Source organism: Leuresthes tenuis, unplaced genomic scaffold, assembly GCF_036924035.1.
Source record: "Leuresthes tenuis unplaced genomic scaffold, fLeuTen1.0.hap1 SCAF_20, whole genome shotgun sequence".
NCBI classification, from domain to species: Eukaryota; Metazoa; Chordata; class Actinopteri; order Atheriniformes; family Atherinopsidae; genus Leuresthes; species Leuresthes tenuis.
This window is the reverse complement of record NW_027325374.1, coordinates 14,169,091-14,195,887: the sequence shown is the minus strand read 5'-3', so window position 1 is coordinate 14,195,887 and position 26,797 is coordinate 14,169,091. Positions and strand designations below refer to the sequence as shown.

At 44.5% G+C, this 26,797-nt stretch overlaps 2 protein-coding genes across 4 annotated transcripts in view; both read left to right on the top strand.

Annotated features, from left to right (window-relative positions):
• The window catches only part of capn15 (calpain 15), a 34,905-nt gene extending 18,104 nt beyond the window's left edge, over positions 1 to 16,801 (top strand). For both annotated transcript variants that reach the window (XM_072373155.1, XM_072373154.1), the window contains exons 3-12: positions 2,047 to 2,255; positions 3,951 to 4,134; positions 4,896 to 5,119; positions 5,624 to 5,749; positions 6,540 to 6,692; positions 9,462 to 9,623; positions 9,721 to 9,956; positions 10,078 to 10,247; positions 13,105 to 13,283; positions 14,022 to 16,801. In XM_072373155.1, coding sequence (XP_072229256.1) covers positions 2,047 to 2,255; positions 3,951 to 4,134; positions 4,896 to 5,119; positions 5,624 to 5,749; positions 6,540 to 6,692; positions 9,462 to 9,623; positions 9,721 to 9,956; positions 10,078 to 10,247; positions 13,105 to 13,283; positions 14,022 to 14,199 — 1,821 coding nt within the window. In that variant the 3' untranslated portion in view covers positions 14,200 to 16,801. The remainder of the gene's footprint in view (positions 1 to 2,046; positions 2,256 to 3,950; positions 4,135 to 4,895; positions 5,120 to 5,623; positions 5,750 to 6,539; positions 6,693 to 9,461; positions 9,624 to 9,720; positions 9,957 to 10,077; positions 10,248 to 13,104; positions 13,284 to 14,021) is intronic.
• Positions 16,802 to 17,501: 700 nt separating this feature from the next.
• LOC140278218 (putative protein MSS51 homolog, mitochondrial) lies at positions 17,502 to 26,586 on the top strand. Of its 2 annotated transcripts, XM_072373169.1 has the most exons (7): positions 17,503 to 17,810; positions 19,616 to 19,793; positions 19,951 to 20,100; positions 21,724 to 21,848; positions 22,048 to 22,611; positions 25,401 to 25,494; positions 25,858 to 26,586. In XM_072373169.1, exons 2-7 carry the CDS (start codon positions 19,636 to 19,638, stop codon positions 26,063 to 26,065), a joined length of 1,299 nt encoding a protein of 432 aa, XP_072229270.1. In that variant the 5' UTR covers positions 17,503 to 17,810; positions 19,616 to 19,635; the 3' UTR covers positions 26,066 to 26,586. The 2 variants fall into 2 exon arrangements, with proteins under 2 accessions (XP_072229271.1, XP_072229270.1); XM_072373170.1 differs by lacking the exon at positions 19,951 to 20,100 and having other exon boundaries at positions 17,502 to 17,810.
• Positions 26,587 to 26,797: the final 211 nt, after the last annotated feature.

Below are 26,797 nucleotides of genomic sequence, written 5' to 3'. Positions count from 1 at the left end.
CAGCTGATTGGATTAAGCAGGTGGTGTTGTTGATGAAATGCAAGGACATGGTACTTTACCGTTTGTCCGTATTGTGGCAAATGATGAACGCCAACAGTGGAGCCGGAGTTCTGTTGTTGTGTATAGTTTCACCTGAGTCCAATTTGTCTTCCTTGGCTCTATGCTTTTGACTCTCCTCGAACGGTTTTGAGAGTGATGTGTGTGTGTGTGCTTGATGCCAGTGCCCTGGAGCGTGTCTGGTTACTCGCTGCGCCTAACAAGTAAACGCGACTAACAGCCGCCAGCTTCACTTGTGAACTGTAAAACAGAGCAAGGCTCGAGCGGGTTCTGTTTCCTGTCTGTGTTTCCCTCTTTGGTAACAGCCGAAATATTCTATACGATAACAGGTTGTCTGTTTGTTTTGTTTTTTTACTCCCTTTCATACTCTGTGTTGCCCGCCCTGGTGCTACGTTTAGCACCATCTCATCTCAGCAAGAAACTTCCTGGTTCATATCTTGGCTGCAGCCTTTCTGTGTGGAAGCCATCGGGTTTTCGGGTTCTCCGGCTTCTTCCCACCATCCAAAAACATGCATGTTAGGTTGGACGGTGATTCTAAACTGACCTTAGGAGTGGGTGCTGGTGTGCATGGTTGTTGTCTCGTTGGTTTCTTTGTTGACCCTTGTGTATTGTGTGCTGCCTTTCTTCTGATTCAGACTTCCTGCAATGATGGGTTTGCACTGTCTGTGACGGTTCCGTGTCTGCCAGGCTGTTATTGGATAGTTTTATTCGGTCTCCACATTTAAGAGATCAGTACAGTAACATGTAGACATGTTGTTTTGAGCTTATTGTCCTTAACTAAAGGGAAATAAAGCCGGTGTATGGCTGCCAGCTCTGCGTTGTCTGTGAGATGAAAGGAAGGCAGCGGGTTCTCAAAGCTCGACACTGAATTGGCTTATTGCACTTGTGGGTTTGCATGCTGGCTTGTACCCAGGGATGGAATCAAAGACGGCATGACCAGGTTCACCTAGTGCAGACAGTCAGCCAAACTGTCTGACTGATGTGGAAACATCCTAACCTGTAAACAACAGGACACATTAAAGTTTATCCTGCTTTACATGTAGTGATTTATTTCTATCCTTTTCATTTCGTTGTACTCTTATTAGTGTTTAGACCATTTTCTTGCCGATGCATTAGTAAGAATCTCCAGCTCTTTATGCACTGAGGGCCAAGGCTTTGCTCTCTGTTTCTATGGAAAATCCAAAGGGACCTCAAAAGCTCACAAAATCAAAGCATGCACAAGGGTCACACGGAAGCCGGTGAACTCCAGATTCTGTAAGCCGTGTCAAGACCTCGGCTGGTTGGAGTGGGCGGGAAGCGTTGAAGTGGTTCTGTGTGGCAGTCGATGCTGCATCAAGGTTGCAAAATGGGATTGCCGGGGATGGTTACCGATCAATTCGCTTCACTGTGAGGCATCGGTTTTGCCTCGGAAAGCAACTTGCCCAGCCCACTTCTTACAGTGAACTGGAAATCTGTTTTGGTTTGGCGTGCGCTGTTTCAGGTCTGTTCACGAGAGTTTCAGATGAGCAGCTCGTGTGTCGGCTCTTTATATGTTAATGTAACCATGTAGTCTATATCCAGTAGAGAGGCAGCAACATTTTACTGTATTACACTGTGCTGTGTACCTGTATTACGCTACACTAAGAATAGAAGAAATTCCTCCTCCCTCACGAAAAATGTGATGGCAATTATTTGCATTTATTCATCCCAGCATTCCAGCATTATTATATGGCTTATGTACAAGCCGGTGGTGGCCTGTATTAATTATCACTCACCTTGAAAACAGTGTTATAATAAAAATGCAGCATGGCTTGAAGCTCAAGCTGTCCTTCAGGATTGCATGAGCTGTTGGCAAAGCTTTATTTTGAGTGCTCTCTCCATCTCCTGTTGACATAATTAGAAGTTGGACTTTTTAATCTGCTGTGTCTTTGCAGAGCTTGGAACAGGTTTACTCATTTGTCACGTTTCCTCTTTAACTCCCGCTGTCTCCGTTCTGTCGTCCTTGTTCAGAACTCGGTCAACTTTGTGGATGACAGTTTCCCCCCGGGACCTCGCTCTGTGGGTTTTCCAGAGGGCGACAGTGTCCAGCAGCGAATCAAGAAGTGGCTACGCCCTCACGAGATCAACTGCAGCAACTTCAAAGACCGAGGTGTCAAGTGGTCCGTCTTCCGCACGCCAAGGCCCTCTGACATCCTCCAAGGGCTCCTCGGAAACTGCTGGTGAGCTGTCGCAAAAAAACAAATACAGTGACACACGGGAGATTAATCAGTGTAATATACCCTGATCCAAGACAGAAGTAGTAGCTACACATCCCCAATATCAAAGGAAAAGTTTTTATTCTGTTCAGTCTCTGTGAAAGATTAGAGCAATATAAAGCACAACTGTAAAGACGGAGATGGAAGGCAGTGGAACAACAGATGACGGAGGAGAAAGCAAAAGGCTGAAAAATTGGTAGGATTTAAAGGGAAAGAAGAAAGAAAAGGAAAAAAATGAAATGGAAGCCCGAGCCATGTGGAGTTGGACAATTGTACAGACACACCTGACAGAGAGATTATTCACAGAAATGTGAGTCTGGACACATGCTTTATCTTCTTGCCCTTGTTCTGTGTGTCCTCCGATGTGGGCGCTTATGTCTGTTGCCACCCTCCATCATCCCACACACACACACACAACAAAGGCCAGTCACTCACAAAGTTGTCCCAATACAACTTTCCACTTCATCACCAGCACACACAGCTTATCAAAAATAACCCTCCCCAGAGGCAAATCCTCTCACTCGCAACAGGATGTAACCTAAATTCTTCCTCGTAGGCTTCACCTCTCGCTCTTTTACACACGCACACATGCACAGGCAGCAGAAAGAAGAAAGAAAGAAAGGGAAAGAAATATTGCCATTCACCTTTGTCCTTGTGAGCGGCTGCAACTAAAGCTGACATCAAAGTCATATTGTGATACAGCTAATTGGATTTTTATTGGATTCTTTTTTATTAGCCATTGAACGGGAGGGTCAGCCTTGCTCAGCTGCTGCTCCAACAGCAGGAATATAGCTTCAGTAATGCACATTTCCAAGCCCACACCGGAGTTTCAGCCCTCTGAATGAGCCCTCAGTCTAATGAGTAGACTGAAAGGGATAGTCCTTTTCTCTAATATGCTGTGCCACTATTCCTAATAGCGGACATATTCGTTCATTTTGATAAATAGTAGGTGAGTAAGGTTAGTGCAGAGATTAAACCTTTGTATACGTGCAACATCGGCAGCAAACGCAGAAATGTTTTTAGCTCCTTCTCCCGATACATCGGCTTTTTACCACAATTCCATTAGTCTCTTATAATCTGTTTTCGCCGAGCTTCCTTTTAAGTTCAGTCCCTCTGTTCCCAGCAGTATTTCCCTCGTGTAGAAGAATTAGCACTTTCAGATGGATCTGGATTTTTGGCAAAATCATTTTCTTGCGAGCTAATTAGGGATTCAGCCCGTGCTGCAGGGCGAATTGACATCAATGGGAAGGTAGCCAGAGGGCGTAGAGGCTCGACTCTCGTGATTGAGTTCAGTGAGGGCCGAATGTGCAAAAGGAAGATTCATAACTGCTTCAAGGTATCAAGGTGGAAAAGAATGATTTAATCCCACATTTATAGCTTAAATTTTGCCTGTCAGTCTTTTTCTTTTATTCCTTTTATGATTGTGTTCATCCTTTGACATTTCTTTGTCTGTTCTTTGACTGAAGTGGGCGTACGGGACCAATCTTTCTGTCCCTCACAGTCGGTTTATCAGTGCCGTTTTTTTGCTTCTCCAATTGTTTCACCGGCTGATTCACATCCACTTTGGGCTTTGTTTCCCTCTCATCCTCTGACTCTGAAATCTGTCCACCCTGATCTGACGTCTCGCATTCCGGTTCATTGAGTCTAATATCTCTGTAGGTTCCTGAGTGCGCTGGCGGTGTTGGCTGAGCGTCCAGAGCTGGTGGAGAGGGTGATGATCACCAGGACCATTTGCCCTGAGGGGGCCTACCAGGTTCGGCTATGTAAGGACGGGACGTGGACGACGGTGCTGGTGGATGACATGCTGCCCTGCGATGACTATGGCTACCTCCTCTTTTCCCAGGTTAGAAGAATGTGGGAAGATCTTAAGGGAGACACCCCCCCCAAAGTTGGCACGCATACTGCAAAAACCACAGAGGGAGTCTGAACTTAAAGCTCCCCTTTCCTATAACATGTAGACGCACATAAACACAGCATAATGTTAATTGTTTTTTTTTTAAAGCATTTATTTCAACTGTGTGAACCCTGCAGGAACCCTACATAATTATCTATTGTATTAATGAGCTCAGGTTAGCTCATTATGCCACTTTTTTTTATCACAAGCACATCTCAAAGGACCCCACAGTGGAGGCATGTCTAATTAATCAGCTATTACAAGTCAAATAAAGAATTTAATTATGCAACAAACAACGCAGAGGGAAATAAAAGCGGGCAGACTTACCTGCGAGAGAGACATTCCCGTCTCCCTGGCTGGCGAACATCACTTCTTATCTGCACCTTTTCTCATCATCATAACTGCATGGCATGAACAAGGGACAAAGGGAGAAATGTTGGGTAGCGCAGGTGAAAAGTAATTCCTTCGCTGTGATGCTGAGTATGTTAGAAATGATTATTCTGCGATAAGAAAGAGTAGATGATACATTCTTCTTCCTTTGCTATCAGTTTATTGTCTTGATTCCCTTAAACGCTTGAGTCACAGCCAACAGGTCGAGAACACCGTGAAACACCAAAGCAAAGATAACACCGTCCCGCCAGTGTGCTTTGCCCCAGTGAGTCATCCTCAGCCAGGCTCATATTTCCTCCTGCCCTTTCCCATCATTCCAGGCCCAGAGGAAGCAGCTCTGGGTGGCGCTGATTGAGAAGGCCCTGGCCAAACTCCACGGGTCCTACTTTGCCCTGCAGGCAGGGCGTGCCATCGAGGGCCTGGCTACACTCACTGGCGCTCCCTGTGACTCCCTCATGCTCCAGGTCAGCTCCACCAACCCCCGGGAGGAACCCATCGATACAGATCTCATCTGGGCCAAGATGCTCAGCTCCAAGGAGGCTGGGTAAGAGCCGAATGGAGCTTCTGCTTTAGACACAGTTCTAAATGGTAAACATCTCAATAAAGTAGTCCTTGTTGTTGTGACTGAAGGGTGTCGATTTAATCTGTAAAATGCTTCAATGCTTCGAAGGGGCCGAGTGCTAAATCTCAGCATGCATGTAAGAGAAGAGGGCTAGTGATCAGCAGTTTTATGCAAGAGCTTTAAAGCAACGTGAGAGAAGTAGAATACATTTGAAAAGGGGCCAAAACGCTGGTCCGTTTGCCAGAATTATTGTTTAAAGTGTCATTTGATATGTCGGAGGAAGAGGATAGCTTAGAGACCTGTACTACCACAGAAGGAGCTTTCACAAACTGGAACCTAATGCAACCTATTAGCCGTGTACGCAAACAGTAATATTTGTTTTGGTTTTGTTGTCTTTGATACTGGATAGTCAAGATTCAACTGACGCAGTTGTTGAGCGTTGTTTGTGATGGCATCAGTTTCCTCACAGCATTGTTCATCTCTTAGGTTTTTGATGGGTGCATCGTGTGGAGGAGGTAACATGAAGGTAGACGATGCCATCTATGAGTCTTTGGGCCTGAGGCCTCGACACGCATATTCCATCTTGGACGTTCGAGATGTGCAGGGTTACAGGTATGTGTGGTTTAGAATTCCTCTTTTCTTTCCACTGTACGTGTCTTTTGCTTCGTTGCAACCGGTTTTTCCTCCCCACTTATATCGGTTTGATCTTTGCAACAGATATAACTGCTATAAGGGAAAGAATATCTGTATTTCACTGACTTCAAAAATCAAGGCATACTGAAATAATATCTAGAATGATGTTATATTCTAGAAGAAAGGATGTGGAAAGGATTTAACAGATGCATTCTGCAGTGAATGGACTGGAGGCCCGATGCCACTTGAACACAGGTGGACACCAGCTGAGTTTGATCACTCTGATCAGGGTAGCATTGTGAGTCCACACAATGGAGGCCTCTTCAGTTTTACTGGCGAGAGGAAGTTGAAAGAAGCCAAAAAATCCCAGACGTAATTTGCTCAAGAGCCACACACAGCCACTTCAATTTACTTTCCATAAAGCAATCAGTGGGAGAAGGGACCACGGCACTTAATCTAATATATGTTGATCCTTCTGACCAGTATCTTGAGGAGATGAAAAACCAATTTGGCAACAATGATCTACTTGTATTTTATTTATTTATTTTCTTAAGAAAGTGTGGTCTTTCCGATCCGGTGCTCCATTGTGTCTTGAGCTCTTCACAGTGTGGGGGAGGCAGTGAAATGAAATAGGGTGGCAAAATCTCGGCAATAATCCATAAAAGCAACCTGGTAGGGATGCTCTGCTGGCTGAAAGCTGTTATCCGTTTAACGGGCTTCCTGTTTTGTTTTTCCTCGTCTCCTGTCTTCCTCTCTGTCGCTGCTCCAGGTTGTTACGGCTACGTAACCCATGGGGTCGCTTCTCCTGGAACGGAAGCTGGTCAGACGAGTGGACGGAATGGCCGCAGCATCTTCGCCACGAGCTGATGGCTCATGGCAGTAGTGAGGGGGTCTTCTGGATGGAGTACACGGACTTCATAAAGTAATAATCGCTTTTATACAATATAAATGCCATCTTGTGCGAGATACTTCTGTTTCTGTTGTGAATGTACATCTGTCCCCCCCCCCCCCCTCCCTCAGTGTTCCTGGGTAGTCTTGCTCAATGTTACTGGATTCCATAGATTTGGGGGAAATCATTTCCTCATTTGAATTCCGTCAATACCAACTATATAAAAAAGTCATAAGGCATTTTTTTTGTTTCAGTCTCAGGGAAAGTGGGGGAAAAACCTATGAAAGGCTTATATTTCACCACTTCTGTTAACTGAAACTCCCATTTGAAATATCTCTGCTTTGCAGGAAACATCTGGCTAATTTTCACTGGGACATCTTTATGCTTTCTGCTCCGGCTGCATTGTTTCTGCAAGGCGTTAACCTCGTAGAGTAACTCCCTCTGCTCCCCGTCTCAGATCAACTTTCTCCTCTCCACTGGTCACCAGCGCTCGCGCCGTTGTTTTCAGTCGACGGCGGTTTTTGATACTTTGTCAGCATAAGCCGTTGCTTCTGTTCTGTTTTTGTGGAGGTGACTTTCCAGTCGGCTCCTGTGCCTTTTGGTGCGATGCACTCGGAATTCTCTGCTCATTCTATTTTAGCTGGGGTGGCCCCGCTGCCTAATCCACATTTACTCACTTGTTGTGTCGAACACTCTCCTGCACTGCTTCCTGCGAGGACTCATCCCATAAAAGATTTACTCACCCCCAGCTGTTTTGAATAGCAGATGTAAAATCTGTTGTTCTCATAGTGCCAGTAAAATAAGTCGAGTACTTCTAACTGGCCATATGTTATTTATACCATACTGACTCACTGTGCTTTTGTTGGTTTTTTTAGTGCTTTCTGATTGGCATTTCACACACACTCACACACACACACACACACACACACACACACACACACTGTGATGTTATTGTTTTTGTTGTTGTTGCTTTGGTTTCCAGAGGCTTGGCGGCAGAGGCTTATATATTAGCCATGGCTCTGGTGTTTTTGTTCATATATTTTCTCACATTAGATTTAAAACTGCCCATCAGTCACACACAGCATCACTCGCCCAACGTGTCGGAAGCTGTTATCTCGTGTGTTTCTCCACATGCCTGCTGTCTGCCCCCTTTTTATGAACGGCCGTTTCATCTGCTGATGACATTGCACTGATGCTTTTAGCATTTTGACTGAGGCAAAAAGGGAGGCAGAATGAAAAACAATCGAGCCGTCGCACTTTACTTTGCGAGAACGGAGGCCACCTCCAGCGCCTGGCCAAAAACGTAGAAGAATAAAATGTGCCTGGGTTTAACAAGCAAACAGGTAAAAGGTTCTGAAAAGCATCGTGTGAAGAGAAGAAAAACCAGCTGCAGGTTAGCATTTCCACACACTGCATGCAAAGAGAAATCGAGGTATTGGGACTAACATCTGTGCGCCGTTATGAAAGCCACTTATCAGTGAAGCTAATTGAAATAAAAGGACTTCAATTTGCGAGGGAGCATAAAGATTGGACTCTGGAGGAATGGAAAACGGTCACGTGGTCCGATGAGTTAAGATTAATCCTTTATCGGGAGAGATGGGTGCATCGGGGTGAGAAGAGCGGCAGATAACGAGCCGCGGCACATCATGCCTGGAGCCCACTTTACAGGCCTGTTGGGACAGCATTATGATCTGCGGTTGCTTCAGTTGGTCCGAACTCGGCTCACCGGTGATGTGTGCCCAAACAATTCAATCAACTGACTACCCGAATATGCCGACCGTCCTTTCATTTCTTCTTTTCTCCTGATGGCACAGATGTATTCTAACATGGTAATTCGGGATGTGCTGGGGAAGGTTTATGATAACTGTAATGTTACACATCACTGCAGGAAAAAGTGAACAGAATTAGAGAACAAAACATGAATTTATGAAAAGGGCCTAATAAAGAGTTTGGCTCTAATCTGTGACAGATGACAAAAGGAAGCACGATTTTACAGGGAATTCGTGGACATGGTTGCATTTCTGTTTTCACACAGTCAATCGGGCTGGTGGATTAAAGTGAAGAAAGATTACAAGGGTACAGTACATCTGTCTGCTTTTTTGTGTGTGTGTGTGTCCCTCCTCCTCAACAATAACTCAAACCTGAAAAATGTGTTCAGCCTAAACGAAAATCCCATCTGCCTGCTGGCTGTTTGTTTTCTCTGACTCAGACTAATAATCTCCTTGGCAAACCTGCGGTCTGCATCTGCTTCGCCTTGTTTGACTGAGAAAAAGGAAAAGCGGTCCGCTTGCTGGGCAATTTGGATCAACCGATAGGCGTCGAGTGTCAGAATAGGAGGGACTGAAACGTGATTGAACGCGTTTGAAAGAAACGCGTTTTCGTCATCAAATTGCTGCTTTCAAACGTCTCCATTCTTGACACATTTAAGTTATCTTCCTCATTTTCAAGAAGACAAAAGCAAGATGTGAGACAGTTGTCAGGGAGATCAGGAAGCCGTGAAACGGCGAAAAACAGGCAGAAAGCGAGGAGCAAAGCGTCTCTCGGGGGGGCCCCTTTCTTTGAAGAAAGAGGTCTGATACGTTGGCAAGGTAAATTACATTTGTGCAGCGGCCCCTTCAAAGGCTATGCTAATGTTAAAGAGATGCCTGTGATGCATACAAATACACTAAGTTCATGTCAGGGGGAGATCAGTCGGTCGCGCTGCTGGTGTCTCAGAAAAACAGGTGGAACTCATGCACTCTTCCCGTTATTGCCATATAGACTAAATAAAAGCACTCTCTGCTCACTTTGTTTCCTCCACAGGTACTTTGACTCCGTAGATATCTGTAAGATCCACTCAGACTGGCAGGAGGTGAGACTACAAGGCTGTTTCCAAAGCAAAGCCAGCGGGCCGGTCACCGTCACATCTCTTACCGTGCTGGAGAGGACGGCGCTGGAGTTTGCTCTATTCCAGGAGGGAAGCAGGTAACCTCACCACAGCCCGTCCTCCTCCTCCTCCTCCTCTTGTTTTTTGTTCCCTGCTCTCCTGACTTTACTCTTGTCACGTTCAACACCTCTCCAGGCGCTCAGACACAGCTGACAGCCACCTACTGGACCTGTGCATCATGGTGTTTCGCGCCTCCTTTGGTAGCGGCAACAAGCTGACTCTGGGCCGCCTGTTGGCTCACAGCAAGCGAGCGGTGAAGAAATTCGTTGGCTGCGATGTCATGCTGGAGCCGGGGGAGTATGCGGTTGTCTGCTGCGCCTTCAACCACTGGCAAATTAATGTCAGCGGGACTGGAGGCCCACCCACACCCAGTAGGTGTACTGATACGCTGCCAACAAGAAGGCTTCTGTCTGTCTGGAAGCACTCAGTTAACCTCAAAAATCTCGGTCCAGTTTTGTTTTTGTTTATTCTAAAGCATTGTTCTGTCACCAGTCTCAAGCCCCACGAGCGGACCAACAAGGCGGCCCAGCCAGGACTTTCCTGGCTACATCCTGGCCATCTACAGCTCTCGACAGGTGATGGTGGAGCAGGTGGAAGCGACCGCGACCACGCTGGCCGACGCCATCATTCTGCTCACTGAAAACAAAGGCGAAAGACACGAGGTGAGACAACCCCCCGCTCTCTCTCTCTCTCTCACACACACACACACATTCACTCTTACACAAAAAGAGGAAAGCTGTAATACAACTCATAGTTCTATTAAACGTCTATATCTGATCACTTTGACTTTTGCTGCCCTCCCATTTTACCGTCACACACACACACACACACACACACACACGCGCGCACACACTCAGTTTCCTCATCATTGAACATGATATTACACTTCAGCTCTTCAGGCTCTTTGCCTCAGCAAATTTAATTTGAAGTTAGATAATGGGCATGAATAAAGTATTAAGCCTTCAGTTTGAATGAGTTCGTTTAAAACTTAAACCTTTTGTGTTAGATACAGCTTTTGACACGTCACCCTCCGCGTTCTGGGGGTTCTAAAGAAACTTAACAGATTCATCAAGCCAAACAAAAATCAGAGGTCACGTTAAATAGGTCATCTTAGCGGGACTCCAAGCATCTTGAACGTGTTGTGGGCTCTTTGCCTTTATCGTGTTTTTTTTTTTTTTTTTATCAAGTGGAGTGATATGAGGGATCGACTCAGCCAGGGTTCACTTCAGTCTTCTGTGGCTGTTTTGGCCATATGTTGATGGATTTCTGCCCTGCTAGATGATGAAATTCTCCCGAAGAGGTTTTATGTTTGGCTAATCTGAGCATCCCGAAGCTTGTGTGACTCTCCCTGCAGCAGTGAAATCATACATTATTTGTCATTGTGCCGGTTCCACTCGCTGCCATCCTGTAAACGCTCTCGCCAGAAGAGAAGCGCTACAATATTCGACAGATGACATGTTATGCCATCTGTGGCCTTTCTTTTGTTTTTCTGCTTCATTTGTATGTTTTTTTTTTTTTTGTCTCTCCACGACACATTTTTCCACAGCTTTGGAAACAAGTTTGCCCACATTATGCAGAGCTTTTTCAACTTGCTGTGCTGTCGTAAAGGGATTTCACTCCACCGTACAAATGGATTTTCCACTCATCCATAAGACTTGTCCTCCGCAGCCATTTTCTAGTTTTCCTAGTTTTTTTTTTTCCTCCTGTGAGGAAGTTATGACTTGTTTTGGATAACATACTTCCCTCACTGCTCTCTTTGTGTAATTCCGTTGTTATATTGAAAACGTAATGTGCTAAAGCACGAAGCTAGAAGAACAAGAAAATGCCTCTGAGCTAGGAGCTTGGAAATCCTTGCAACACTTCCGCTTTTCTTAACAGTGTCCGATTGTTACATGCAAGTACTGAACCGGTTACATCTGCACACACTCACACACGCAACAGCCTCTCGAACCAAGTAGACAAATTATTCCGCCTCTTCTGAACAGCCCTTTCCTGTAAGTGCAGTCACAACGGCTTATATGTTAAAGGATCGTCGAGCCTTTTAAACACTTGAGATCAGCTTTGTTAAATCATTCAGCTCTTCAGCCCTCCAGGAATCCGTGGCTCACAATAGGGGCGCTGAGCCTCGGCAGCACGCGGCAGCAGTCGTTCAGCAACATGGTCAAATGAAGACAGACGATTTGAGCAACCCCGAGTCGCGAAGAACGAGCTTTGTGTTGCTGACGATTGTTTGCGAGACACGAGATGGTGATGATGAGCAACTCGGCGTGAAATGACCCCAGTAGCAGCAGTTCAGCTGCACGTGTGGTTGCTTCCTTACAGTCGCCGGCACCCAAAAAGGAGAGGCTCAGAGGCTGCTGCATGACAAATGAAAGTCACCGTAGCTTCAGAGACTGTAATTCTTTTTTTTTGCAGATGCTCTCCGTTCACAAACTCCCAACATTTCTGGAGGTGTTAGTGAAATGTCCGTGGCGTGCTTTAACGCAGGCGTACACCACAGCGGCGTCTTTTTCAAACATTGATTTAAGTCTGATTGTTTTAAGGAACGGAGAGAATCCACTGGACTCCAATTCCACCCTTTCCCGTCCTTAATTTCTCCCTCTTTTCAAATGTTTAGTGCTTTATAACCCTTGGAGGACGTTGTTATGGCCTGAGAAAGTATATTGTTATTTTACCTGAGCTCTCAGGCCACACACTAAACTGATAGAAAAACACTGGACTGGCCATTTATTTTCCCAAGTACTTGTGTTTCCCTCTTCTGCTGCCGGACCATGTACAGCTGGTGGGCTACTGAGCCGTCTTTTAGACACAGTTTTGTCACGAGTCTAGCAGCTACCAATAAGAGGTGTTCCCCATACGGTGTGTTTTTATTTATTTATTTTAGTATGGCTGTAAGCCGCACTCTGATGACGGAGCATTCCATGAGAAATGGGACCGCTAGAAAATAAGAGCGAGACAATCAGAAGTCGGATGTCTTTTCAGGATATAAAACGTTAAATAAGAGCATCGTTGACTAATTTGTTTCCGCAGTGAAGTGAACTATGTAACTAATGCATAGCTTTGATATTAACAGCTTCCCATCTTACAGTTCCAGAGGAAAGCAGCTGGATATTCTTGTAGAGGGACTTTATGTTTCCCTTGTAAATCTGAATGGCTCACTTAATGATGCATTAATCTTAATGCTACCGAATGGCCCAACACAAAGTGTTTTTCTGAGTTTTTCCCTTGACTTCAGACATCCAAATGTGTCCTCTCAAGCACAAAAATAAAAAAGTCATTCTTTTTATTTCTCCCTGTAACAAGTTCCCTTTTAAGCATTTTAAGGCTTCCTAATCACTGCTCGTGGTGTATTACGGCATATGGGTGTAAGAACATTCTTTTGCCCATCAAATAATCATCAACAATCCGGGTCACACTCCCATAAAGTTGCAGATAGTCACCTTGAAACAGGGGGAGGCTTTTTACTTCTGTGAACATATTGTGCTCTCATGTGTAAATGTGTTTCATCGATCCTCTCAGGGCCGCGAGGGCATGACATGCTACTACCTGACGCACGGCTGGGCGGGGCTCATTGTTGTGGTGGAAAACCGCCACCCTAAGTACTACCTCCATGTCTCCTGTGACTGCACAGACAGCTTCAATGTGGTGTCCACACGCGGCAGCCTCAAGACCATCGACAGCGTACCACCTTTGCACAGGTACTCGCAATCAGCCTGTTCTCTCTTTTCCTCATGGCTAGAGAAAGCTGGATAAACACGTTATTGATCCCGAAGGAAACTGAACCGTAACAGCCTTTCTTTCCTGTCGAACCCTCTTCGCAGGCACACTTTGCAGGATCTTGCAGAGTGTGGCAGTTCACACACCATTAAGGTTTCTCTGTATTTAACTTCTCCTACAGTAGGACAGACGCATTACAGCTCGCATCAATGTAAATTTAGCACCTTAGCACTCCACATTTATGGCCCCTGTTATGGGAAACTATTAAAAGTCACCGTGTGTTAAAAGTCACCTTTTACTGTGAGTCATCTAACACGGAACATTATGCCGCTTCTGTTGATTAAAAGAAGATTGGGAAAACAAAATCATGCTCCATGTATGTCGCTCATTTTCTGTTATAAGCTCTGTACATGGCTGAAAGCTTTTAACTAGGTAATCGTTTTCAAGAGAAGCTCATATCCTGCTAATATTCACAGTCAGCAAGCTGTTGTCGCCATATATCACTATATTATCACTTAACACTTTGGATAGGATGTGCTGATTAATCATCTTGTCCTCCTTCAGTCATAGCTTTAACTTTTCTCAGTAGTTAATCATTGAAAAAAATGATTTTTTGTATTCATGTTGTTCACCGTGTACTTTGATCCCTGTTCAAGGTGTGGAGCCGCAGGCCTCTCAGCTGCTCCACGTCCTCTTAACCTCTCTGTGTCCCCCTGCAGGCAGGTGCTGGTGGTGCTCTCTCAGCTGGAGGGAAATGCTGGCTTCTCAATCACCCACCGTCTGGCTCACCGCAAGGCAGCTCAGGCCTCCCTGGGCGACTGGACTCCAACCAAGGCCACTCACAGCCCCCAGCTCACCCCAGACATCGATGGCCTGCACCGGCCCAGGCCTCTATGACCCCCGCCCTGTTTTGACCCCTCACGCACAGACTATTATCCAATAAACTGTCAGACCACTGGAAAATAAGGCATGGGCAGCAAAGTGATGCTTGGAGCCCTAAAACATAGAGGAAAAAAATTGTTGTGTGTGTCTGTCGGATGTACACATGAATGTAAAGCATCAATGAGCAGCGTTTAACTGCTCGCTCTCTTTCTCTCTCATGCTCCATGAATGCAGCAGTTTTTCATCACATGTCCTGCCCCCTTTGCCAAGTGGATGTGCCATGTCTGGATGAGATGAGGGAAGTGGGCCGTGTGAAGTGACCAGGAGAAAGTGATGATTTACACAGGCACCCTAAAAGGACAGTTGGAACGTCTTTAATTCTGGTGGTTTTTAACGCCGTTTGTGAAACAGAAGTCAGCCCTCAGCTTTCATATGCGCGGAGGCAATCCTCCATTCAGTTAGCTTAAAAAGATGGGTGGAGTGCTGAAACTACTGAGCCATCTGCCGGCCTACAGCCTGTGAGCCAGTCATCCGGTCAGACCCTTGCCCACAAAGACAGCTATCTAAGAGGGCTGTTTCTTGGGAATTCTATCCAACCACTTGTCAGTATACGGTACATTGTGAGCCAAATCCAACTAACGTTTCTTTTATACACCACTCTTGTTGCTGTCTTATCCAGATTTGTGTTTTAGAGGTCACAGACAAAGCCATTATTCATAGAGTGCTGTATGCCTCCACCACCACCACCACCATGCTGTCTCGCACACACTCTAGCTCAGGACCAAACCCACGTTTTGTACAACAGGATTCATATAAGTGTTGTGGCAGGTGACCAGACAGCCGACTTAGCATCTGTCTCTGTTGTCTCTTCTGTGGCGATGTCATCACTGCCCCATTTGCAGGAACCGCGTGATTGGGAGGTTTTATCTTGTGGAAGAATGAAACATTATTATATTGTGCTGAGACGGATGAATATACTGATAGAACATTTTCGCCGATTTTATTCCTCATACTTGTTTTAATTCACACTCAGTCAGCTTCGGTTTAGGGTCATGGCCAGATGTCTCAGACCCCTCAAGCACACTCGCTTTTCTTACTCCCTTCAGAAGTCACTTCATATCTTTCCATTTAGGTGAACTTTTTAGGAGGTAACCTCTCGATTACCCTCAGTCTGCATGTTGCACATTAGGTTTTTCACACCCCATGAAGGTCAGCGTCTCTTTCACACACTTACACGGTTTGCTAGTTTGACAGTTTGTGCGTTAGTGTACTTGGGGAGCAGTAGAGCAGCTCTTTATGAGCAGTCAGTTTGCCACAGGAGGGGCTCTGAAAAGGAGCTGCAGAATTTACTTCGGGAGGCCAGGGACTGCTTTTGTTTGCCCGGGAGCAGAACGAGCCACTGGGCCGTCCTCCCGCAGGAGCACACTGACAGCACGTTAGCAACAACGCAAAGTCGTCATGAAATGACAAATTACCATTTTGCCAGGCTCGGTGAACACATAACAAGAGAGACAAGGCGACCCCGGAGACGAAATGGTTCTCTTTGAGTGTCTCCTGCGCTGTTTCAGAGTTGCTTCCAGCTGTTTTATGTAGGTCATCATTTAGGGTGCCACCACTCTCTGATATCACCACTCCTGATGTTTCAGTGATCACCGTGGCAACACAGACAGTGGTACTAATGTGGTACTAATGTGGTACTGTATAAAAACGATAAGAGCGGGTTTTGCTGTATTACACTTCTGTTGAAATGGGGAAAACTTGAAAGCAGATGAGAAGCCTTCATACAGTGTATGAATGCTTAGTGGGAATCGCTTCAAATCCCGATGACTCTCTTCGGGTGACACTGAGTTAAAGGAGTGTTGAAGCGCGCGCCATCTCCCGAGCGTCGTCACATTTGTTTGTATCGTCGGCATTGATGGTAAACGACAGCACCGTGTCCCAAAGCTGGCAGCCTTCTGCACAGCCATACCTACCAGCGCTGGTGGGCTGTCCCGCACGTCATCCTCCGAAGAACTCCTAGGCTGCTACAGCAACTGTACAATATGTTTTCCAAAGAAGCATCCTGTGTAGGAACCACTCTCGTTTGTCTGGTTTCCGTCTCACGGTCACAGTCTCATGGCTGTGAATTTATTGTCGTAATTTATTTGTGCAAGTAACGCTTACTGTGGAATAGCTGAGCTCGTGGGTGACGGATAAAGGAATGTGAGGCGGTGTGGCTTCGTTCCGAGCCCAGGGGATTAGCTTGACAAGAAATGCACCTGCACTGAAACATCTGCAAAGATAAGGCACCTCAAAATTAAGTGTCCCCGCTGGATCACTTTACTCTTACATGGGATTCATTTTTGTTCTGTTTTTGTTTTTTTTTTGCTATGTTTTACTTTTGTCATAATGGTCATGTTCATCTCTTTCTTGCCTGTCCCTTTCTGTTGATTTGCGTTGGTGTCTCCTCTGTGCTTTCGGGGGCGCCCCCTGCTGCTGAACGGGCGGCAGCCGGAGAAGAGGTGGTCAGTGCAGTCGACTCGATGCCTTTTCTCTCTCCTCATTTGTCCGATTCCCTCCTTGTAAATTGTACAGATGAAAAAAATAAATATTAGAAGAAAAAAAAAGAAAAGAAAAGCAGCTGATCCTTTTTAAACTTATAAGAGAAAACAAAAAGATGACAGAAACAGACAAAAAATGACATGATGCTTAAAAGTTAAACTCTGACGAATGTGATATATATATATATATTTTATTGATCTTTTTCGGGGGTTGTGGGTATGAACGTGTACAAATATGTATGTTTAATTTTCAATCTCAGGTTCCAATGGACCAAATAAATTTTTTTAAATTAAAAAAGCAGCCGTGGTCATTATTGTGAGCAGGATGTTTTCCAACCGCACATTGCTGTTTATTTATCTTTCCGTTTATTCCCGATTACTTCCATTATATTATTAGAGGAACACAAACCTTACAAGTTTTAGATCATTTAGAGGAATCTAGAATTATCTAGAAAAGATGTAGTCGACAAATGTATCCACCTTGTTATTCATTTGTTTGTTTTCATCCCTGAGAGCTACAGACGTGGGGGGCAGTCAATCATGCTTTGGGCTTAACACCCTCGCTGCACTCACCCCCTTCTGTTTTTTTAATGTGTTTGTTTATATGAGCCTCTTCTTATCTCAGGGCTCGCTCTTCCCTGTGGACTACTTGAGTGCTTCCCCGATCGTCTCTCTCTTGCATAAAGTATACGTTTCCGTAGCCTCCAACACTCCAGTCAACAAGTTTAGTCTCTCTGTATCATCTCCCTTCACCCCATCCCTCCCTTTTCTTTTTAAAGCTGCACTTGTGCCTTGCTTTCCACTCCTCTCTCCTTCGTCTCCCGCCTCCCTCCCCAACCCATCCAGCTCCATCTCCCACCCAGTCGCCTACCCATTAGCAGCAGCACTCCGCAGTCCTCAAACCACCCTTCTCCCACTTCGACTCTCAGGGGGGTAACTTTACCAGACCCCAGAAGAAACGCTGGGTATGCTCCATTAGGTGGTGACATCCAGCATAAGGAGCTGTCAATCACTTTCTTTCTTGTTCCAAGAACCAAGAAAACTCGGAAATCCTCTCGAAGATTCTCTGTTCATTTTGAAACTAAGGTAAGACAACTAAAATATCTCCCTCCCTGTCTTATTGCTGTCACTTTCCCCTTTTCTTACCCAGTTGTGCATGGCAAGGCATGGTAAAAGTGTGATAATGCTGCCAGCTTGTCATAGGATGGGATTGGCATCCTAAAAAACCAAGTGTTGGTCATGATCAAATACATTGGGAGAGGAAAAGCAACCAAACAACTGATGGGAAATCTGTACATTTGCGATGAGACTTAAACCACTCCCTGGCAACACTTTGAAAACTGAAAACATACAGTTATAAATTGGACAGAGGAGTGTCATGAGAAGTGCGTCTGACCATGTGAAGAATTTATGATGTCGTTGTAAAGTTAAGAATAGACTTCTATTGCTGCGGTTTACAAGTTTTCAAAAACAGTTGCACTTTGTAACGTTGCACGTGCAACCTGACGATTGCTTTTACAGCACATTTAAGTCTTCAGTGCCGGATTCCAGTGTATTTCTGAAGACAGTTGGAGGTGTTGGTGCCACCACCAAATGATCACATTTCTTTGCCGTCCTATTTTCCCTGGCGAAAGGCCAAGTGAATAAATCATGTAGCATGCAGGCATGGCAAAAGGAGCGGGTGGGGGTTTGGGGTACGCTGGTTTCTGGGACAGAGGTTTTCTGTCAAGGGCAGAGGCCCAATGATGCAACCTCAAAGAACATAACTAATGTTGACTCGGCTTGCCAGAGATTTCCAGGATGCGCCTGTCGTGCGCGTTTGTCCGTCATCAAAGCTATGAGTGTTTGTGCCAGAGCCAAGGGTGTATTTTAAAGGAAAAGAGCAAACCTGGCCCACCAAGTGATGGTGTGTGTATTCACACACTGTTTCAGATACGTGTGGATGAAATAACTAATGAATGTCTGCCTTGGGAATCAGTACAAGCCTGGTTTAGGAATAACCCGTTCCACTGCTTGGTGAAACTCATTCTTACAATAATCTATCTTTGCGTGTTTCCGCCTGTGTGTTGAAGTGTTACCGTTAATCCTGAAATGGCCTTTGAGACTGATTAGAACCCCACCTGGAGTCGTCTAAAAGCAGGTGTAGTGAGTGGGAAGGATCTGTGGCTTTAAGTGCTTATCAGACAAACATTTCTCCCAGGCTTTAACAAGTTTTGATTCAAACTTCTCTTTAAAACCCAAGATTGCGTCATTAAAATTGCAGATGTGGAGGCTCTCTCTGCCACCCACAAAGAAAACAAAAATGACGTGAATGATCAAATTACAACGGCTAAAAACCATGTGAAATGTTCCAAAGTCTTGTAGGTTGGCTGCGGATACTTCTTTCCAAAGGCAGCATGGGGTCCAGACTGTGATGTTTGTCTGTATTTTCAATCCTGCATCATTGTTAGGTGTAGTTAGGTGTAGAAGTGTGCTTTCCTGAACAAGTAACATTACACACCGACACATCATAGCTGCAAGATGTGGAATTAGACCACATCTACCAAAAATGGGCCACAGACTAAGACCCAATCCCAATTACTCCCCCTGGCCCAGCTATTTGCCCTGCCTCTCCATTTTGCAGAGGTACGTTGCCCTTTTTCTTTTAGGCATCAATAATTAGAGATCATCTTGCCTTTCAAACTGGTCATTGGGATCATCCTGATGACTAAATAACCTCTTGCATTCCAACAAAAGAGGGGAACCTATCCGACCCATAAGAATTAAAGACAGTGGGGTAGAGCCAAGTGGGAGGAACTGGGGTTAGACCTCATTGGCACTCTAGATCCATAGCATAGTAGGAAAAAAAAAACGTATGATACCAAATGTTTTATGCTTCATTCATCTCCTAGTCAAGAGAACTGTCCACATCATGACATCCCAGATCCCAGCGCTCCCACAGTCCTTCTCTCCTGGGACTGACAGCGTCTTCTCCGACCAATCCGCTTTCTTCTCTCTGGAGTCCAACGTACCTGGACTCTCGAAGGTGATTCTCAACAAGCTCAACATGAAAGACTATGGCGAATACAGGTATACAATTTTGACGTTGTCTTAGAGCAGCCACTCCTGATGTAGCTCCTCATAACCTCGCATGCCTTTCTTAACTTCCTCTTTGCGTTAAAAGCTTCAAAATTCACCTACGGCATGTTTCCTGCTCTGCAAATGATTAGTGTTTGATTCTCATTAGGGCTGCCGTCCAGGGAAAACCTAAAGGAATCTCATTTCGTAACTACAAGGAGATGTTCCAGAGGATGGAGGAAACCTTCAAGTTCTGCACCGGCTGCAGTAAACTCTCAGAACATCTCTCAGAGGGACAGACCCTGAAACGCTGTGTGAAGTGAGTGCAAAGCCACAACAGAAGAGTATTGCTTGAGGACGATTGCACAGAACACTACTTTTGGAGGCAGACCATTTTGTATGAGTTATAGCATTCTCACATTAGCGCTGGTTAGCATTAATGGTCTCTGACAATCAGGATATTTTAGACACCTCCACCCATCATTTTCTAACTCATCACACGGGCAGGATATTTTTTGTGATGTTGTTGTTCAGTAGCTGTCATGTGTGAAGAATTACAAGCTGCCATAGTATCAGCAGCAGAATGATAAGCCACCAGTGTGTGGATAGCACAGCAGAGGTGGACAATGGCCAGTGGCAAATATAGCAAAGTCCCCTGACTCTAAATTATCTCTCTGCAGCTTATTAAGAGCAGCTTAGTGCGGTTCAAAAAGTCAAACAATCACGGTGAACGTATTGAGAAGGAGTGGAATACAGTTTGCAGCATTTTCGTGAGTGCCTCTATGTTTTTGTGCCCTTTTTTTTCTTCTTCTTCTGGCTCTCTCTGCTTCTCCCTCACTTTCTGTCTGTCTCTGATACACAGTCTTTTATGTGCATTCCCTTTAAATTCTCAGCTGCCACCTCCTCTCACTTTAAACTTACTGGTAGCAGCAGGCTTCTAGAAAGGTGGGTGCAATACAAAAATGCTGACAACTAAAACCCTCAAGATGTTTGACAAATGTTCAGTCCACCCACAATCCAACAGTACCCGCTGCTGAATTACCAACACCTTTCTAATTTTCGTTTGGTTTCATTTTAACTTCTTAATAAAAGGTTTTTCCACAGCACTTAAACTTCGAAGGACACCTGTGTTTCCTCACCTCACTTCGTCCAGTTACAAGCCTCTTTTGGAGGATTAGTAAGCACAAAGTGCACCCTGACAGACTGTGGCTGCTGATAAATTATTCTATGTAAATTTGTGTGCCTCTGGCTTCAAATGCTTGCAAAGTAAAGTAATATTGTCTCCCACCACTCCGAGTGCAGCAGACTGTCAGACCTGTAATCCAACACATTACCTCATCACCTAAACTGCGTGAGAACACACAGGCCCACATCCAAGCAAAGAGGCTGCATTATCAATAATACATTTCAGCTCTTCAGCAGATACTTATTATAGGACAAATCTTCAGTGACAGGAGTTGGTCACTGAATGAGAATGTCAAAAGACTGGGAGCGGATGAATGTAACAAGCTATTTATACCTTTGCACAAACAAGACATTCTATCTCGTGGTCTAACCATAAAGAAGCTATAGTTATGCTATACGTTACAGCTTGCGTAGCCCAGAATGATTTTTACAATGTGCACCAGCTCGTAAAATGATTTAAAACATTTATTTTGCATGAAATACCCGGAGAGAAAAGACAGATAAATACTAAATTGAGACGATACAATACTGCAGACTTCCTCAGTATTCTGTAAGTGGATATTTTGTCCTTTTTGAAGCTGTACTTAGCTTTAGGTTGAAGTATTTACTAAATGTTCAAACTGATAATGCTTGCAGAGAATACCGGAACAATGCTCACTACTATACTTAAGCTTGGGAATGTAGAATAAAGAGTGCTCAGCGGTGTGCTCAGTGCACTGTTTTCACTGTTACATTCTCCTTTGTTGTTGTCCTGCAGGTGCTTGAATGTGTACTACTGCACAAAGGACTGTCAGAGAATGGACTGGCCTCAACATAAAAAAGTCTGCAAGATTCTGCGACTGGTGGCCATCGACAGACTAGTGGAATGGCTGATGTTCAATGGTAAGAAATGAATAAAAAAGTCGAGGCTTACTTGCAGATACAAGATCTATGAGAACAAAAGCTGACCTTTTGTCTCAGCGCAGAAAACAATGTAGTTTTGAGTCAATTCAGTTTCCTCATCACACCCTGTGACTCATCTGTGTCACCGACTGTGTGTCACTTACAGTCCATCATAAATCATATTCTGCCACCCTTGCAGGAGATCTTCCATTCCCCACTGAGAACTGGTCCAAGCCAGCTGCTGAGGTGAAGAGTTGGGACGACTGGCTTCCCATGCAGGGGGATCTCGCGCCACGTTTGGACCCCATCTTGTCTGGTTCTAATATGGCAATGCTTTGGAAAAATGCCAGCAGGCCACGGCCAGATGATGCGGACTTGAAACAGTCCTTATGGCGAATTCAAAGCGAATTCCTCTCTCGTGTTCTGTCAGTTGGGAAGGCCATACAACACTTTGGTTTGGACCCCAAGGTGAAGCCGCTTACTATTCATCTGGCAGGGGCATCCCACAATGAGACGATGGGAGCCAGATTGACTGACTATGACGAGCTGAGCCATATGTTTCCTGAACACCGGGGCATAGAGGTAGTAATGGTGGGGCCAGAAGTGGTTGATGGTCCCATAATGAGACCTCCTCTAAAAGCATTTGGCCCCAGGCAGAGAGTCTACATCAGTGCCTACAAGGGCCTCTATCACCAGTTCTGGGAGGATGTCGTGGAGAAAGAGGAAGCAGCCAAGCCTGACCTGGTGGTTGGATTTCATCCTGGTATGTACTCAAACCTACCAGCATTACATCAGATCAGATTTGATCACAACATCACAAAAACCCTGAGACACTCCCGAACATGAAATTCTTTTAAAGCAAGACGATAATGATCACTGCCTTTACGGGTGGAAACAGTGTAACCAAAGTGGTCAGCTGTCTCAGGGGACCAGCAGCTTGTCTCCCTTTATGTTTGCCTGACAACAACCTTTTTCAGACTACAGAGAATGTTGTAGATGTTTAGCTCACCAGATCTGGCCTATTCATTAGTCCCAGGCTTTTATTGGGGGGGTTTGGGTGATTAATGGCGGCAGCTGGGAAAGACTTTGGCTTGCATTTTCTGGACTCAGCATAATGTCATTTAGTTGCCCTTTTAAAAGGGGAGACTCAGCGCCCTCCACCCACCCACATTGGGTGCATAATCATTGATTTGATGCAGTCTGAGGAATAAACCTTTTTTTTCCCCTGAATCACGGACACAATTTAAGACATCTGAAAGACCATACAAAGGGAACCTGAAAGTAGTATTAGTAGTAGTATTAACATGAGAGTGTTAGTTTCATCTGCTTTGTCCATTTTCACCTCATTAAATCTTGACTCAAAGGCGCCAGTAACCCGTCTCAGTTATCACTGCAAACTCCAGTTGAGCTAAATATACAGGAATCAGTCATCCCGCTTGTAAACTGCCTGAGAGCCTGGCTGCATTTCATACTGCAAAGCTGGCAGAGCACTGCATTATGACGCTGTTTAAGTGATAGAGGAACAGACAGCGTGACAAAAAAGAATGACAAAGAAGGTGTTCACATGCACTTGTGCTGAAGTCACCAAGAGGGTGAGCCTCAGTGGGGTGATGGCCACTAGGAAAAAAAAATAAATCGGCATACAAAGGGGGGAGAAAAAAGGAGATACTGATCTTTGACAGTAAGAGAGAGTCAACAGTTGGCTTTCAGAAAGGAGCTTGATGTTGTCTGTGTAATGTCATCCATGCAGAGAGACAACCCCAAACCTCAGTGACACAGACAGCTTTTTGTTATTCATGAAACAAACTAGATTTTCATGGCTCCAAGACACGTCCTTTCAGGCCAGAAAACCCCCAAAAATCATGAACAGCCCTTTTGCCAGCCACATGGCTTAAAATCATAGTGGTGCCAAGTGATTATTGCCGTCATTAATTGTCAAACTGTAGTCTCTCTTTGTCATCTTATCTCCTGGAGGTCTAAAACCCTAAACGCTTACTCCCTGTTAAATGTTTTATCTTGATGAGAAGCGTGACCTCTGGGATGTTAATACCACGGTGTGCATTATTCAAATCAAAATCCCAAGGCCTGTAATACCATCCGTGTAGACTTAGTTTATCAGCAAAGGGCAGTTCTCTTCTTGACAGATTTTTTTTTTTTCCTCTAAGGACATTTAAGCTGGATGGATTTTCTAACATGGTGGCTCGCGCTTCGGTAATCTTGCGAGAAAGCAAACTTTTCACCTCTCTGCACCCTGCTGCTCATGAACAGACAACTAGTATGAGCCAGATTCAGGAAAAAAAAGTGACATCTGTCAGATAATATGCTACAGGATTATACCCAACCCATCCTGAATGGATAGCCTGCTTTTATGCAATGGATTGTCCGTGGGGTTGAATGAAGAGATATTTCAGAGATGTTTCAGTTCATCTGTATTTCCCGAATCCTGTCTCTTTGTTGTGCGTGCGACTGTGTTTGCCATATTGACTTTAACAAATTATGTTCTAGCAAACAAGAGGAAAATATGTGCAGCCGGAGACTAAATCTGCCCAATCTTCAGCTTACAGAGGAAAAATGTCTTAAGTTGGAGCATTTCACAGCCGCATATTTTAGAGCTAAAGCAATGGAGAATGAGGAGCAGTTGTCCATTTCTCAGGTGGCCATGAACGTACTTCAAATTAAGTTAGCATGCTGCTCATATTTGCTGCACGGCTAAATGGGAAAGTGTTATACAACGATGCCAAAGACAATGTTTATGTTTTGCCTACATCTGCCTTTCGCCCAAAGCCAAAGTTCAGAGAAATGGCCATTAAAAAAAAAATGCAAATGATTTCTTGTAATAAGTTCTCATATTTAAGACTCTTCACCAGCATCTGTGCAGGGGCAACGTTGCCAAGAGCTGGAGGAACATCCAGCAAATAATTAAGTTAGGTTAATGGCTATAAACAAAGGTTGATGAGGGAGTCCTCACTAACAGTTTAACAATCGAGAGACAATGAGACTCAATTTTAAATTACAAAGAATATGGAAAGTTCCATCTATCGAATGGTGCAGATTTGAGAATGTGGAGAAATCTGTGCGAGGGACAACATTTAAAACCAGTTCTGCATACCTGTGATCTTAAAACGAACGATATTTTGCAGTGGAAATCACCAGTGGCTCTGTAAAACGTGTTTGAACCATTGTCACAGAGTACACGGCGCAAGGAAAAGAGTAAAGAAAAACGAGTCCACCTGCTCTTAACCTGAGGTCAAACAGAGCTCAGTACTCTGATGAATCAAATTCTTAGATTTATTTTGCAAATCGTGGAAAATGTGTCCTCTGGGCTGAAAACAAAGATTCCAAACTGTGGAGCAACTTTATTTCTCTGTCAAGGAAGAAAGGGAAAACATTTCTCTTCAGTTTGCCTAAACACACGGACACTGCTTTGACAAGAAGAAGTGGCGCGACAAAGCGGCAAACATGCTTTTCTCTGCTTTGGTGGTTTTTCTCACCACATACAGATTGAATGTGTATTGTTTTCTCAGATTGTGTGTAAAATTATTTCTAACCCAGGGTTCCACGCCAACCAGGGTCTGATAGAAGGTTGGCTGCCGACCCTTCTGCTGCTCAGGGACTATAACATCCCTTCTTTCTTCACCATGTACAGGTACATAACATCTGTTATTTCTGATCATTTGTTTCTTATTCTGCCGTAGAGATAATATCTCTTTCCCTCTGAGCAATCTTTAATGTTTAAATCATTTTATGCAAGAGGGCCTTATTAGCTAATTTTTATGCCATCTGCTAAATTCTCTGGAAAAGAAATGTATGAAGTTTCACTCGTTTTCACCAATATCTAGTGGAGTATTTGGTCTAACTACTGACCTAAACTTCCGTTCATGCACCTTCCCTTTGGTGGCATAGGCTCGCCTGTCTGTTCAAAGGCAAAGCTGAAGTTGCAAAGTTATTGATGGCTTACTGCTGTTCCTCTGTAAGTTCAGTTTCCATGACCGTCTCCTTCTTCCTGCAGCGAGATGGAGCTCAAGTGCTCACTGCAGATCCTGCTGGAGCTGGAGATGCACGTCAGAGATAGTGGAGCCAATCCATTCACCTCACAGAAACCAGAGCAAGTCCAGTCCAGTCCTAACACGCCCCTTGTCTACTGCAACTCTCATTACATCTCTTTCCAGGGACTGCTGCCTCAAGAAAACTTTGAGGGTCCAGGTGCAGACATTTAACAGCTCATCATCAAGCCCATTAAAGAAACATCATGGCTCGTTAAAATGCAGCTTTAAAAATATGCTCGACGTCTATTAGAGGTGGACATTTACATATGTTTTGGACATTGAAGCCGGCTGTGCTGCCAAAGGCCTCTTCACTGCTTCATATTTTTGCTAAACACCATCTTTTGAATTGTGACACAATTAATTAGTGAGGCAGATTAAAGAAATCTCTCAAAAGCTCATTTTGTTTGATGATGGCACAAACGGGGCACAAAGGTTTCTCCTCAGTTGGTGCCCCAAGGTGACATGGTTGTTGAATATAAAGGGTCACTGTTGTGCATATTTAATGGGTCCTAAATGAGATCTATCATCATTTAATGGCTTTGCTGTGATATGTTCTGCGGATAGACCAATTCCCATAACTCACAACAGCTGTGCGAAACCAGATCATATGCATACTAATGTAACACCTGATCTGGAATTAAACCAATCACAGTGTTCCACAGAGCCAGAATTGTTGGCATGTTTCATTATGTTATGCTGGATTTGAACTGGGAGTTTAGCACGGTTTGTCATCAAGCTTCTTATGAAAGTGAGTCTGCTCATTGAGCATTGTTCCCTTTAAAAGTTAGTCATACAAGATTGTTAGACTGTAGAGTGATGACTCAGGCATTCTAACATTTATAAACAGGAAATTAAACATTTTTAAGACCTTTAATTGCTGTACTGTTTTTGTCTTTTAGACAA

Bases quoted from the DNA above. Each gene is read 5' to 3' on its own strand.
- LOC140278218 (XM_072373169.1), top strand. From the start codon at position 19,636: ATGACATCCCAGATCCCAGCGCTCCCACAGTCCTTCTCTCCTGGGACT. The intron at 19,794-19,950 runs GTATACAATTTT...GATTCTCATTAG, and splicing joins AAAGACTATGGCGAATACAG to GGCTGCCGTCCAGGGAAAAC. The intron at 21,849-22,047 runs GTAAGAAATGAA...CCACCCTTGCAG, and splicing joins GGAATGGCTGATGTTCAATG to GAGATCTTCCATTCCCCACT.